General features: G+C 51.4%; 1 protein-coding gene across 1 annotated transcript in view; it reads right to left on the bottom strand.

Annotated features, from left to right (window-relative positions):
- Positions 1 to 14,949, bottom strand: part of GRIK5 (glutamate receptor, ionotropic, kainate 5) — a 75,862-nt gene that overhangs the window by 18,947 nt on the left and 41,966 nt on the right. Inside the window, 3 exon segments of the mRNA XM_011983004.1 lie at positions 2,843 to 3,016; positions 3,496 to 3,605; positions 3,790 to 3,903. Coding sequence (XP_011838394.1) covers positions 2,843 to 3,016; positions 3,496 to 3,605; positions 3,790 to 3,903 — 398 coding nt within the window.

The following is a 14,949-nucleotide window of genomic DNA, read 5'->3' as shown; positions in this document are numbered from 1 at the left end:
TTTTTTTTTTTTTTTTGAGACGGTCTCGCTCTGTCATCCAGGCTGGAGTGCCATGGCGCGATCACAGCTCACTGTAGCCTCAACATCCTGGGCTCAAGCAATCCTATACAGGGGTATCATCGGAAATGATGCCCATCCAAAACCGTTTAAAAAAACCATCAAGACTTGCAAGTGTCCAAGCCAAGTGAATTGCTAATGCCTGCCATACCGCAGTTAGTTCCACTTAGGAGAAGGGAAAAAACTGCCACCTATTAAGGTTAGTCTTGAATTGAAAAAGACACAAATTAGATAATATCTTTGGGACCTATTCTTTGAATAAAATAGAATGTCCAGTGTCGATTTATCTGTTTACTAGTTTATTATCAGCTCCTCTGCCTCTCCAGGGCAGGGATGGGGCTGATTCCTCACCTGAGTGCGTGGCACATGGACAGGCTCAATAGGCATCTGTGAAATTGTTAGAGGCATGTGAACCAGAGCAACTCCATCTTGAATAGGAACTAAGTAAAATGAGGCTGAAACCTACTGGGCTACATTCCCAGACGGTTAAGGTATTCTAAGTCACAGGATGAGACAGGAGGTTGGCACAAGATACAGGTCATAAAGACCTTGCTGATAAAAGGGGTTGCAGTAAAGAAGCCAGCTAAAACCCACCAAAACTAAGATGGCCACGAGAGTGACCTCTGGTCGTCCTCACTGCTACACTCCCACTGGAGCCATGACAGTTTACAAATGCCATGGCAACGTCAGGAAGTTACGCTATATGGTCTAAAAGGGGGAGGCATGAATAATCCACCCCTTGTTTAGCATGTCATCAAGAAATAACCATGAAAATGGGCAACCAGCAGCCCTTGGGGCTGCTCTGTGTATGGAGTAGTCATTCTTTTATTTATTTATTTATTTATTTATATATTTTTTGAGACAGAGTCTTGCTTGGTCACCCAGGCTGGAGTGCAGTGGCGAGATCTCAGCTCACTACAGCCTCCGCCTCCTGAGTTCAAGCAATTGGAGTAGCCATTGTTTTATTCCTTTACTTTCTTAATAAACATGCTTTCACTTTATGGACTCGCCCTGAATTTTTCCTTGTGAGAGATCCAAGACCCCTCTCTTGGGGTCTGGATCGAGACCCTTTTCCTGTAAAAGAATGACCATGGGTGAATGAATTCTGTGGTGGGGAGGTGAGGAAGAAGTGTTCCTCAAGAAGGCCAGATACCTGGGGTTGCCCTGGAGAGGCTCCCAAGGGCCTTGAGGGCTAGGCTGAGCTTGGACAGTGCTGAGGGCGCACTGGCATGGGGGAAGGAGCCTGGTCCTGGCCCCAGCCTGGCCCTGCCTCTAGCTGACTACACAGTCTTTAGCAAGCTATTCCTTCTCTCTGGGTATCAGTCTCCTAATCCATAAACAGGGAGCATATTCCCTGTTCCAAGCATTCTCCTCGGCTCTCCGTGGTTCTTGTGAGGAACAGGAGGTGAGAAGAATTGCAGGAACAGCAACCAAGTCCAGCTGCTATTTAAAGCCCAGGGTAGCAAACGTGGATGCTTACGGAGGCCAGGCCAGCAGGCGACTGCAGTGGGCAGTGGGAACGGGGGTGGATGGGAGCAGACGGTGACACCAGGCAGGAATGCCAGCCAAGCGCTGCCAGATCTCCCAGATTTTCAAGGAAAGCAAGAAATCTAAATTTGTGAGTGAATGTGCTCCAAGTGTTGGCATTCAATTCCCAGTTTCTTAAAACTGTGAGCCAAGGCTGGGCACGGTAGCTCACACCTGTGATCCCAGCACTTTGGGAGGCTGAGGCAGGCAGATCGCTTGATGTCAGGAGTTCAAGACCAGCCTGGCCAACACGGTGAAACCCTGTCTCTACTAAAAATACAAAAATTAGCCAGGTGTGCCAGGCGCGGTGGCTCACGCCTGTAATTCCAACACTTTGGGAGGCCAAGGCAGGTGGATCACGAGGTCAGGAGTTCGAGACCATCCTGGCCAACATGGTGAAACCCGTCTCTACTAAAATACAAAAAGCTAGTCGAGTGTGGTAGTGCATGCCTATAGTCCCAGCTACTCAGGAGGCTGAGGCAGGGAAATCTCTTGAACCCGGGAGGTAGAGGTTGCAGTGAGCCAAGATCACGCCACTGCACTCCAGCCTGGCAACAAAGCGAGGCTCTGTCTCAAAAAAAAAAAAAGAATCACTTGAACCTGGGAGGTGGAGGCTGCAGTGAGCCGAGATTGTGCCACCACACTCCAGCCTGGGTGACAGAGGGAGACTCTCTCAAAATAACAACAGCAACAACAATATCAAACCTGTGGGCCAGACACCACAAGCTGTGGGTGTTTGCCGTCTGACATGTAGTTTCTTGGGGCTTGGGACGGGGGCAAAGAAGTTCTGTCTGAGATACTGGGTCCCTGTGGGACTTTGAGAAAACATCTAGGCAGTGACGGCTGTCTTGGCTTGGAGATTCTATGTCCCTGTGATGACCAGGGCAACGTCCAAGACAGTGACACTGATCGTGTTACAATTGTACCCCTCCTGCCCACACAAGGCTGTAGGGCTCACAGAGCACTCTTCCATAGCAGCCTCACTGAATCCTCACAACCCTGAGACGTGGGCATCTTTCTCCCCATCTTTCAGGGAAGGCCACTGAGGCAAGGGGAGGGGTGCGACCTAGCCAAACTCACACAGCCAGTGAGCGGCAGGGCTGGAGCTCAGCTCTCCCCACCCCATTCCTCGTCTTTCAGCTCTGCAGGGGGAAACGGGGAATCAAATCTGCCAGGAGATGCCACAGCCCCAATCCCACCCAGGCCTCAGATGGGTCCCTCCCCTACCCTGGGCAGAGGCAGATAGAAAGCTTCTCACCAGACTCCGCTGACACAGCGCGTGGACAGCGCCCGGGGCATGATCTCCGAGCCCTGCTGCATGAAGCCCCCCACGGGAAACCACAGGCTGTTGCCCAGCGTGTACTGGTTCTCCAGGATGTGGGGGCGTGCGCGCAGGCATGGGTGCGGGTTATACCACTCGTAGGGGCTCAGCCTGTGGAGAGATGTGCAGCGGGTGGATGGAGCCCAGGGCCCAGGTGGGGAGGAAAAGGAGAGAAGCAAAGGAAAAAGATGAAGTCACAGTGATCAGAAGAAAAAGGGGAGAGATGGAAAAAGGAGTGAGATGGACAGAGACACACAGAGAAGAGGCAGAGAGAGATGCACAGAGATGGAGACAGAAGAGGCAGAGACAGACACAGAGATGCACAGAGAGAAATAGAGAAAGGATGCGGTAAAAAAGGGAGAGGAGGGAAGGGGAGAGACCCAAACACAGAATCACAGAGCAGTCAGAGCCACAAGGGGAAGAATGAGACTCAGACACAGGGTACAAAATTGAGAAAGGAGGGTGCAGGGAATCCAAGGCCCCAAAGGGGAGGCCAAGGACAGTTCCAAGAGAGAAGGGGCAGGTCAGTCCCAGAGGCCCCGGCTCGTGCCTCCTCCAGCCCCTTCCTTCCCAGTAGGCAGTGGACTCACCTGGCAGCCAGAAACAGGACACAGCTGACAGCCAAGTAGGCAAGAAGCATGAAGAGCCACACGGCAGGGGAGAAGGGGTCCAAGAAGGAGAAGTAGCCAGGTTTGCGGCCCTGTGGGGAGAGGGAGTGAGACCCAGAGCCACCCCTGGCCTGAGCCTCACACCCAGCCCCTGCCCCACCAGGGACTTGGGAGCCTGACCGGCCCATCTGAGGTCCTGGGGAAGTCTGGCTCCCACTCGCAGCCTCCGAGCCTCCATGCCAGGCAAGCAGCCCATGGTCTCCAGGGGAACCATACCATGTGCACTCGGTAGAGGATGCTGATCCCCAGGGTCATGAAGGGCTTGGAAAAGTCGATGACCTTCTCCCGCTCAGCTGTGATGGTGAAGGCGGCCACAGCCAGGTCTGCCTTCTGCTGGAGGGGAAGCCAGGCGGGGGCGGAGAGGGGCAGAGGGGAAGACAGAAGTGGACAGTTAGAGAGAAATGCATGGAGAGTGAGCAACTGAGGGAGGTAAGAGAGAGAGGTAGGGAGCAGAATGGGCCAGGAGCCTGGACTGACTGCAGGAGTCCACCTTGGGCCTGAAATCGGACTCTCATCACATATCCATCCTCATCATCTCACGTCTCCAGGCACACTGACTCCGTCCCCTAGGCCTCAACTGTGCCCCAGCATCAAGGGCTGGGGATGGGGGCTCTCCCCAAACTCCAATTCAAGCAGCAACTTCTCCCTAGGGCCATAAAAGAGCCAAGGTCCTGAAGGGGCTGAGACTGGCAGAACTCGAGATAATACAGGCCCAGACAGAACACAGAGCAGGGAGAGAGGATGCAGGGCCCAGAAATGACCCTGGGTAGGGAGGAAGGGTGCAGGTCAGCATGTGTCCACAGCCAGTGGAGACATAACCCAGGCCCCGGCCCAGTGTATAGTCAGGGAGATAGGGCACAAGCCCCAAACAGCATCCTGGTCAGGAGATGACACCAGTACCAAAGCACAACCCTGGATGAAGGAGAGGTGGCCCAGGCCCAAAACTTCACCTGGAGTCAGAAATAGATGGCACAGGACCCAGATACAAACCCAAGGTCGGTGAGAGATGGCACAGGCACAAAAGATAACCACGAGGTAGAGAGAGGTGGCACAGGCTAAAAACAAAACCCATGGTCAAAGAGAGAGCAGACAGGCCCACCGTGAAATCCAGGGTTGGGGAGAAAGGACACAGACCCCAAAGATGACCCCAAGCAGAGAGGGAGATGGCCCAGGCTAAACAGCTAAAGCCAGGTACGGGAGAGATGGCACCAGCCTCGATATAACCAAGGAGCAGAGTGAGACAGCACAGCCCTGAAGCATCATCCAGAGGCGGCGGTGTGGCAGGGGCCCAGAATGTGGATTTGGAGAATCTCTCTGGGAATCCCTGGGTGTTGAGCATAGGGAATTTCTCTCCCCTTTCTCGTACACTTGCCACTTTTATGACTAATACGTTAGTCGTTGTGGGAATCATCACAACTAATATAGGACTCTAATTATTTTAAGCACCCACTGGGGGTCTGTCCCAGCAAGGCCCTGCTTGGTGGCCACATCCTCATTTCAGAGAGGAGGAAGCAACGGCCTTTCAGGTGGGCTCCGGTCCTGGGGCCAGACGCTCAAGATCCCACTTCCTCCTGAAAGCCTAAGGGCCCCCCATCCTTTGTTCCCACACTGGCCTTCTCCTCACTCACTCCTGGGGCCCTGCCTCAGGCCAGACACCTGCCTCTTGCTGGGCCGGGCAAGGACAGCGGCTCTGCTCCTGAAACACTCCTTGGATCTGTCCATTTCTCTACAACTCTACTGCCTGGGCCTGGGCCACTGGTATCTCACTCCTGACTACAGCACTGGCTGCCTCCCCGGCGCCCCCTGTCGCCACTCATAACCTCCCAATCCATTCCTCACATATAAGCCAAGGGGACAGTCTCCTGTTTAAAACCTGTCATGGCTTCCCCCAGCACCTAAGACAAAACCCTCTCATGGCCAAGAGGCCCTGGCGACCTGGGGCTCAGCTGCCCTGCCAGCCTCCCCTCATATCTTCTGTCTTGCCAGCTCTGCTCCAGCCACGATGGCCTGTTCTTTCCTTAACGCAGCAGGCTCATGCCCGCCTCAGGGCCTTTGCACATGCTCTCCCCCAAGCTCTTCTTCCCCATTCCAGGCTCCCATCACACCCACCCCTTCAGCCCTCACCAAAGCAGCCTCCAGACCCCACCTCACTCCTACCCTAGGGTCCTCTCACATTCCCCAGGCCCTTTTTTTTTTTTTTTTTTTTTTTAAGATGGAGTCTTGCTCTGTCACCCAGGCTGGAGTGCAAAGGCGCAATCTCAGGTCACTGCAACTTCCGTCTCCTGGGTTCAAGTGATTCTCCTGCCTCAGCCTCCCGAGTAGCTGGGATTACAGGGGCATGCCACCATGCCGAGCTAATTTTTGTATATTTTGTAGAGACGGGGTTTCACCAAATTGGTCAGGCTCGTCTTGAACTCCTGACCTCAGGTGACCTGCCCACCTCAGCCTCCCAAAGTGTTGGGATGACAGGCATGAGCACCACGCCAGGCCCCATCACCCTGTTCTTAGCACGACTGGAGATGGCCTTGCTCAGATGCTTGGTAATAGGCTGTCTTCACTCCATTACAGGTTCCTTGCCTGTCTGGCTCAGTGGGGCAGCCCAGAGCCCACAGACGGCAGGTTCCCAACAGACCCTGCTTGGGTTTGACTGAGTACAGCCTCTCTGACTGGCATTCCAGGCAGCCGATGGCTCCCCCACCGCATTCCTGGGCCACTCGCCACCCATCTCTCTCGTGCCAGCTTCTTTCTGGCTCTGTGTGAGGCGCCTGTCCGCCCTGTAGAGCTGGATCCTATCCATCCCTCCAGGGCCCCTCATGCCTTCGCTCCTCTGGGATGCCATTCATGGACCCCCACTCCCTGGACACCACTTGATCTCAACACATCGCTCAATTTGGAAAATATCTGTTTCTTCTCTGCCTGTGCTGCTAAACCACAAACATTTCAGAAGCAAGGCCAGTTGGACATGTCATGTGTTTCTGGCACTGCTCGGGGCCAGCTTAGAGCAGGATCTGCTGTGTCTCATGTCCCATCTTCCTCCGCTGAAACCCAGGAATGTTGCTGCTTCCTCTGGGGCCCTCCCAGATGCAGAGACCTCTTCTTCCCTGGTACCACAATAAAACCTCACGCAGTCAGACACTCGCATGCACACAGCACTTACCCCATGCAGCCACTGTCCCAGGGTTTTCCTCAGAGTAGCCTGTTTGGTCCCCAGAGCAACCCAATGCAGAGGGACCTCCATTTCTACCATTCTACACATGAAGAAACTGAGGCACAGAGACTAAGCCTCTTGCCACAGTCAACCCCTGGATTCAGAACCACTCCCCGCCTAGGGGCTTTATCTGCCTGCAGCCCTGGTCCCTCCATGGCTGGGGGTGCCTGAGGTCAGGCCCAGGTGGGTGACTCCTCCCTGGATCCCAGGGAGTTCAAGAAATGAGGGCTTACTGATGGGAGGAGTCAGCGAGTCCTTGAACCTCTGGCCAATATGGTGGCAGCAGCAGCCTCCACCTCTCCCTGACACTGCTCCACATCCAATCTTCCATCCAGCACCATCCCAGGCAGAAGCATGGGGGTTGTCCTGTACACAGCCTCTCCCTCACCCCTCACTGCATCCATCCTCAAGCCCCCCGATTTTGACCCCTAAACACCTCTGGAACAGAGTCACTGCCTTCTGCCTCCGCCACTCACACCCGCCCATGCCACCATCTCTGACTGAATAGCTGGTCTCTGCCTCCCAGGACATACAGCCTGCAGCCCCAGAGATCCCAACATATGACAGTCTGGTCACAGTATTCCCCTGCTTAGATTCTGCAATGGGCCGGGCACAGTGGCTCATGTCTGTTAACCCAGCACTTTGGGAGGCCGAATCAGGAGGAATGCTTGAGCCAAGAGTCCAAGACCAGCCTAGGTAATGTAGCAAGACTCCATCTCTACTAAAACTAAAAATAAATAAATAAATTCTGCAATGACTCTGCTTGTTCATATTTTTATTTTTAGAGACAGTGTCTCGCTTTGTTAACCAGGCTGGAATGCAGTGGTGCAATCATAAGTCACTGCAGCCTTGAACTCCTCAAGTGATCCTCCCACGTCAGCCTCCTGAGTAGCTGGAACTACAGGTGCGAGCCACTACACCTGACTAATTTTATTTCTTAGAAAGACCAGGATATGGCTATGTTCCCCAGGCTGGTCTCGAACTGCTGGGCTCAAGTGATCCTCCTGCCTCGGCCAAAGTGCTTGGATTACCGGTATAAGACATGGCGCCTTGTTCTTTTTATTATTACTATGATTATTATTATTATTTTTGAGACCAAGTCTTGCTCTGTAGCCCAATCTCTGCCTCCAGGGTTTCAGGGATTCCCCTGCCTCAGCCTCCCGAGTAGCTGGGACTACAGGCGTGTGCCACCATGCCTAGCTAATTTTTTATTTTTAGTAGAGATGGGGTTTCACCACGATGGCCAGGTTGGTCTCGAACCCCTGACCTCAGGTAATCCGCCTGCCTCAGCCTCCTAAAGTGCTGGGATTACAGGCATGAGCCACTGCGCCCGGCCCTTTTTTTATTATTATTATTATTATTATTTTTTTTTTTTTGAGACGGAGTCTTATCACCCAGGCTGGAGTGCAGGGGTACAATCTTGGTTCAGTGCAACCTCCCAGGCTCAAGCAATTATTCTGCCTCAGCCTCCTGACTAGCTGGGATTATAGGTGAATGCCACCATGCCCAGCTAACTTTTGTATTTTAGTAGAGACAGGGTTTTGCCATGTTGCCCAGGCTGGTCTTGAACTCCTGACTTCAGGTGATCCACCTGCCTCAGCCTCCCAAAGTGCTGGGATTACAGGCATGAGCCACCGCACCCCATCTTGTTCTTAAACTATCATCCAAACGCCCCACCCAACCCGACGAGGCCCTGACCACACCTATCACCCCAATAAGACTGTGCCCCACACCTGTTCCCCTTATGACACCCTGCCTTACACCTGGCCCCAAAACGTCCTGCACCATCCAACCCCCACAGCCTCACCCCCTACCATCTTGCCCTGTGTCCCACATTGCAGCCACATTGCCCTTTCCATTTGTTCATTCTTTCATTTATTTACCTGCTTGACAAATATTTGCAGAGCACCCTCCACTAGCCCAGCACAATTCTAGCTTTGGGGATATAGCGGTGAATAGAAACATACAATGTCAGGTAGCGACAAGTGCTGTGATGAAAAATCAAGCAGGCAGCTAGAGAGAGACTGGGGGAAGATGACGTTTTAGATCTGCTCCCCACTGTTGCAAGGGGGGTCTTATTTGAATAGCAACATGAAGGAAGTACAGAAAAGGCAGGAGAAGACCTAGGGGGAAGATTCCAGGCTGAGGGATCAGTGGGTTCAGTCCCTGAGGTGGGAAGAGACTTGCAGCATCCAGTAAGGCTGGAGCAGAATAGAAGGGGCAGGGAAGGCAACAGAGTGGGGCCCAGAGCCTGGCAGGGCCTTGTGGGCCACAGTAAGGGAACTGGATTCTGCACCTTAGGCAATGGAGGACATTGCATGAGGATGTCATATAGAAAGGTGTGAAAAGAGAGTGACATTATCAGACCACAGGCACAAGAGTGGATGTGGGAACCAGGGAGCCAACTGCAGATGCCCATGGTGGTGCTGGGGGCAGGACTGAGTGGCAGCAGTGGTGGTGGAGAGAGATGGTGAGATTTGGGTTTCATCTGAAGGTGGGATGGAAGGATCCTAAATGCTGCAAGTTCCTCCTAGGCTCCTCCTAGAGTCTTTGGAGCCCCCTTCCCTCCTCCTACTCACTTTTCATTTCTAAAAGAAAGGCTTATTTATTTGTTTTTGTTTTTGAAACAGAGTTTTGCTCTGTCACCCAGGCTGGAGTACAGTGGTGTGAAAATGGTTCACTGCAGCCTCAAACTCTTGGGCTCAAGCGATTCTCCTATACCTCAACCTCCTGAGTAGCTGGGACTACAGGTATGTGCCACCTCGCCTGGCTAATTTTTTCATTTTTTGTAGAGATGGGGGTCTCACTATGCTGCCCAGGCTGGTCTTGAACTCCTTGGCTCAAGCAATCCTTCCACCTCGGCTTCTCAAAGTGCTAGGATTACAATGTAAGCCACCATGTATGGTAAAAGACCTATTTCTTAGAGATGACTTCCCCACCCTGACCCTCTAGCCCCTACCCTGATGGGCCCCCTCACAGTTATTTAATCTCTGAAATGAAATCAGGAAGAATTTGAATGACAAGTCATCCATAATGATGGGGGGGAGGGGGTGTCATCTAAATGCCCAAAGCCAATCAAAGCACTTGTGATAGTCCCCCAGCTCCCAACCCATCCTGTATACCCTGTTCTGTGCAAACCATATTCCTGCTTTGCCCGCTGCGCTCTGCCAGGCTCTGCCAATAGGGGGCGCTAGAGGGAGGTTGCCAGACTGAGGAGGGAGGAGGGATTGCTCCTTCCTGTCTCCTCTCCCACCCCAGCCGTCTTCCGCCCTCTCCCTGGCAGCATCGTTTCTTCTCCTGGCAGCAGATGAATCCGGTGTGCAGCTTCCCGACATCTACAAACCCATCTCATCCAGCCTCTCTCCAGAACCCAGCGCCAGCTGCGAGCACCTCTCCCAGGGTCTGACTTTCAGCTCCACGGAGCCCTTCCTCTAAGTTTCCAAGAGTTTCAGCTCTTCCCTTTCTTCCTTCAGAACTAGAGATGTGGCCACTTCCTGCCATGATACTTCCATGACACCTGAGAGTGAGGGGTGGGAAAGCTATGACCTTTGAGCCAAGTCCAGCCCATCTGTCTGCCTTTGTACATAAAGTTTTATTGGAACACAGCCAGGCCCACTGTATTGTCCATGACTACTTTCCATACAACAGAAGAGCTGAGGAGTTGTGACAATAAGGCCTTAAAGCTGAAAATATTTACACTCTGGCCAGAAAAAGCTGGTTAGGTCGGTGCAGTGGCTCATGCCTATAATCTCAGCATTTTGAGAGGCCAAAGAAGGAGGACTGCTCAAGCCCAGGAATTCGAGACTCGCTTGGGCAACACAGTGAGACCCCATCTCTACAAAAACTTTTTTTTTTTTTTGAGACGGAGTCTTGCTCTGTCACCAGGCTGGAGTGCAGTGGCATGATCTCGGCTCACTGCATCTCCGCCTCCCAGGTTCCTACGATTCTCCTGCCTCAGTCTTCCGAGTAGCTGGGACTACAGGCGTGTGTGTGCCACCATGCCCAGCTAATTTTTGTATTTTCAGTAGAGACGGTATTTCACCATGTTGGCCAGGATGGTCTCGATCTCCTGACCTTGTGATCCACCCACCTCAGCCTCCCACAGTGCTGGGATTACAGGTGTGAGCCACTGCGCCTGGCTGCTACAAAAGCTTTTAAGAATTAGCTGAGCATAGGCGTTTGAGACCAGCTTAGCCAACATGGTGAAACCCCGTCTCTACTAAAAATACAAAAATTAGCCAGGCGCGGTGGCAGACGCCTGTAATCCCAGCTACTCGGGAGGCTGAGGTTGCAGTGAGCCGAGATTGCGCCACTGCACTCCAGCCTGGGGGACAAGAGCAAGACTTCTTCTTAAAACAAACAAACAAGCAAACAAAAAACCCCTAGAGGTCTGCACAATGAGCTAGCCACTGGTGCCTGCTCAAGGCTCCATACAGCATTCCTATTTGCCATCAACACTTTGCGAGTTAATCTCCGGATCTGCTGGTTACATCTGGCCCAGGTGGCAGATCAGCTCGCACGCAGCCTGGACTGGCTGCAGAGTCTCTGATGCTCTGGACCTCACTCCAAATGAAAAGCCTTATGGGGTGTATGGAAAGTAAATGGATTGAAGTAGCACATCCCAATGTGGTACAAGTTGTCACCAAAATCCAAAAAGTCCACGAAATGTCACAGCATCAACCCAACAGCACCCCTCCTCAGCAGTCTAAGTCTCAGCTCTGTGGGGCCCCTCCTCTGAGCTTCTAAGTTTTCATCTTTCAAACTCTTTCCCTTGTCCCTTAAGGACTAAGGGTGGTAGCTGCTTTCTGCCGTTGCTACTGCCATGACCTCTTAGTTTTCTTTTTACCCTTTAAGTTAGCTGGCTAACAATTTTACATTTAGTTAACAATTCTTTATACTAAATGCTTTCTGTTCAAATAACTGATATGATTCTATTCAAGTAAATGGGGCTGCGTTTTGTTTTGTTTTTGTTTTTTTTTGAGACAGAGTCTCGCTGTCGCCCAGACTGGAGTGCAGTGGCACGATCTCGGCTCACTACAACCTCCGCTTCCTGGGTTCAAGCGATTCTTGTGCCTCAGTTTCCTGAGTAGCTGGGATTTTTGTATTCTTAGTAGAGACGGGGTTTCACTGTGTTGGCCGGGCTGGTCTCGAACACCTGACCTCAGGTGATCCACCCACCTCAGCCTCCCAAAGTGCTGGTATTACAGGCACGAGCCACTGCGCCCAGCCCAGGTTTTGTTTTTGTTTTTGAAACAGGGTCTCGCCCTGTCGCCCATGCTGGAATCCAGCAGCGTGATCATAGCTCACTGTAGTCTCGAACTCCCAGGCTCAAGTGATCCTCCCACCTCAGCCTTCCAACTAGCTGTGACTATAGGCATGCACCATGCTCAGCTATTTTTTTTTTTTTAATAGTTAGTACAGACAAGGTCCTGCTATGTTGCCCAGGCTAGTCTTGAACTCCTGAGCTCAAACAGTCCTCCTGCCTCAGCCTTCCAAAGTGCTGGGATTACAGGCGTGAGCCACTGCGCCTGGCAACCGGTGCTGTTTTGTATCCATTCTGGACCCTGCCAGACTGGACCCTGCCAGACTGCCATCCACCAGGTTTAATGCCAACTGCACTTACTCAACTACTTCCTGCTCATCAGATCTGATCAGCATAATGTTGTCAATGTAGGAGACCAGTGTGAGGCTATGTGGACTGTAGAGTTCAAGTTCTTTGCAGCCTAAATCAGGACAGAAAGTGGGAAAATTGATGTTGCACTGAGCAAGACTGTGAAGATGTGAACCCTTGCCTTCTGGTAGCCCTTGGAAACTGGTATGAAGAAAAAAGCATCTGCCAGGTTAGTAACTCACACCAGCTGCCAACGGCTGTGCTGACTTGCTCCAGTAGAGAAACTTCATTTGGGACAGGTACAGCAATTGGAGTCACCCCTGATCACGTTGACAATAATCCAAAGTCATTCTTCCAAAAATCCATCTGCCTTCTGTACAGGCCAAACGGACCAGCTGAATGGGGATGGGATCACTACCCCTGCTTCTTCCAAGCTGTTAATGGTGACACCAATCTCCACAATTTCCACAAAGGTTAGAGAATTGCTTTTGAATTACTATTCTGGGAAAGACAGGGAGTTCCAGGAGCTTCCACGTGGCTTTTTCTACCATAATGGCCCTGACTCCATGGGTCAGTGCGCCAATGACAGATTCTGCCAGCTACCATGTGTGTCTATTCCAGTTATACAACCAGGACCTGGGAAAACACAGAGTGGTACCGTGGCCCCATCAGGCCCCTTCTGAGTTAACCTGGGTTCAGATTCCATCAATCACTTGACCACATAAGCCCCACTGTGTGGCCTACCAGTCAAAGCAGGAAAAATCAAAATGATATGTCATCCATGAAAATGACAGGGAGTTGTCTAAATAGCTAAAAGCCAATAAAAACACTCAATGCTGAGGAGCCTGTATAGAAACTGTTGTAGTCTTTCTGGAAAATAATTCAACAAAATATCACAAAAGCCACAAAAAGGGTCTTCTTCTTCCCCCGGGTTATTCTATCCAGAGAACCAATCCTAAGAAAATAGGCTACAATGCAGGCAAAGCTTTTGTGCATAAAGATGCTTGTTGGCTGGGTGCAACGACCCATGCCTGTAATCCTAGCACTTTGGGAGGCCAAAATGGGTTAACCACTTGAGCCCAGGAACTCAAGACCAGCCTGGGCAACAAAATGCAAAACCATTAGCCAGGCATGGTGGTGCACACCTGTAGTCCCAGCTACTCAGGAGGCTGAGCCAGGAGAATTAGCCAGGCATGGTGGTGCACACCTGTAGTCCCAGCTACTCAGGAGGCTGAGGTGGAAGGAGCACTGAGCCTGGGAAGGTTGAGGCTGCAGTGAGCTGTGATGGCACCACGGCACTCCCGTCTGGGCAACTGAGTGAGACCCCAATCTCAAAAATAAAAAAATATGTTTGTTAATGGTTATTTATAAGAGCACAAACAATAAAAACACCTGGAAACAACTAGTTATGAAAAATGGCTAAATAAATTATGGTACATCCACATGGGATTACTAGTATGCGGCCAGGTAACATTCTGTTTAGGTTAAAACAATAATATTATATTTGGCCTTCGAGATGGGCAAAGCTTTTATTTTAAAGACTGGTGACACTGACTGTTAGCAAGAGTATGGGAAATTTCACATTCTCATGCACTTTTGATAGGAATATAAATTGGTGAAGTCTTTTGGAACAGCTATTTGGCAGTATACACTTAGAAAAAATTCATACCCTTTGACCCAGCACTTTCACTTCTTGGAATGTATCCCTCCGGAACACTCCCACAAATCCATAGGCCAAGTTTATCGTGACACTGGCTATGCTAGCAAAACTGGAAGCCATCCAAATAGCCATCAATATGGGATATGGTAAATAATTCATGCTGAGCCACACAATGGAATCCTTATATCCTCACTTGAATTTTAAGCAGGCATCTCAAATGATCCGTGCCCAGAGAAAACTCTCGTTTCTCGGCCCCAGCAAACTGCTCCTCCCATGTCCTCCTTAGAGTGGAAACCGGCCTCGCCGTTCGCCAGGTGCCCTGGCCAAACCCCACAGTCACCCCGATTCCTCTCTTCCTCTTATGCACATCCAAGCTGGCTGCATGCCTGACACAGCTGCCACTCAAACAAAGGCAACATCTTCTCTCATCCACGCCCTCCAACAGCTTCCTAAATGGACCATTCTGTTTCTACTCTTGTCCCACTAAGGTGTTCCTTGAGACAGCAGCCAGTGCAATCATTTTTAAATGATTTAAAAATTAGATACCGCTGGTCTATGTATACAATGGAATATTATTCAGCCGTAAAAAGGAATGCAGGTCAGGCACAGTGGCTCACGCATGTAAACCCAGCACTTTGGGAGGCCAACGTGAGTGGATCACGAGGTCAGCAGGTCGAGACCATCCTGGCCAACATGGTGAAACCCTGTCTCTACTAAAAATACAAAAATTAGCCAGGTGCGGTGGCGTGTGCCCATAGTCGCAGCTACTCAGGAGGCTGAGGCAGGAGAAAATTGCTTGAACTCAGGAGGCGGAGGCTGCAGCAGTGAGCCGAGATCATACCACTGTACTCCAGCCTGGGCGAGAGAGCAAGAGTCCGTCTCAAAAAAAAAAAAAAA

This window comes from Mandrillus leucophaeus, unplaced genomic scaffold (assembly GCF_000951045.1).
Source record: "Mandrillus leucophaeus isolate KB7577 unplaced genomic scaffold, Mleu.le_1.0 Scaffold106, whole genome shotgun sequence".
Taxonomy (NCBI): Eukaryota; Metazoa; Chordata; class Mammalia; order Primates; family Cercopithecidae; genus Mandrillus; species Mandrillus leucophaeus.
The sequence above is the reverse complement of the archived record's forward strand: the minus strand, read 5'-3'. Positions and strand labels throughout refer to the sequence as shown.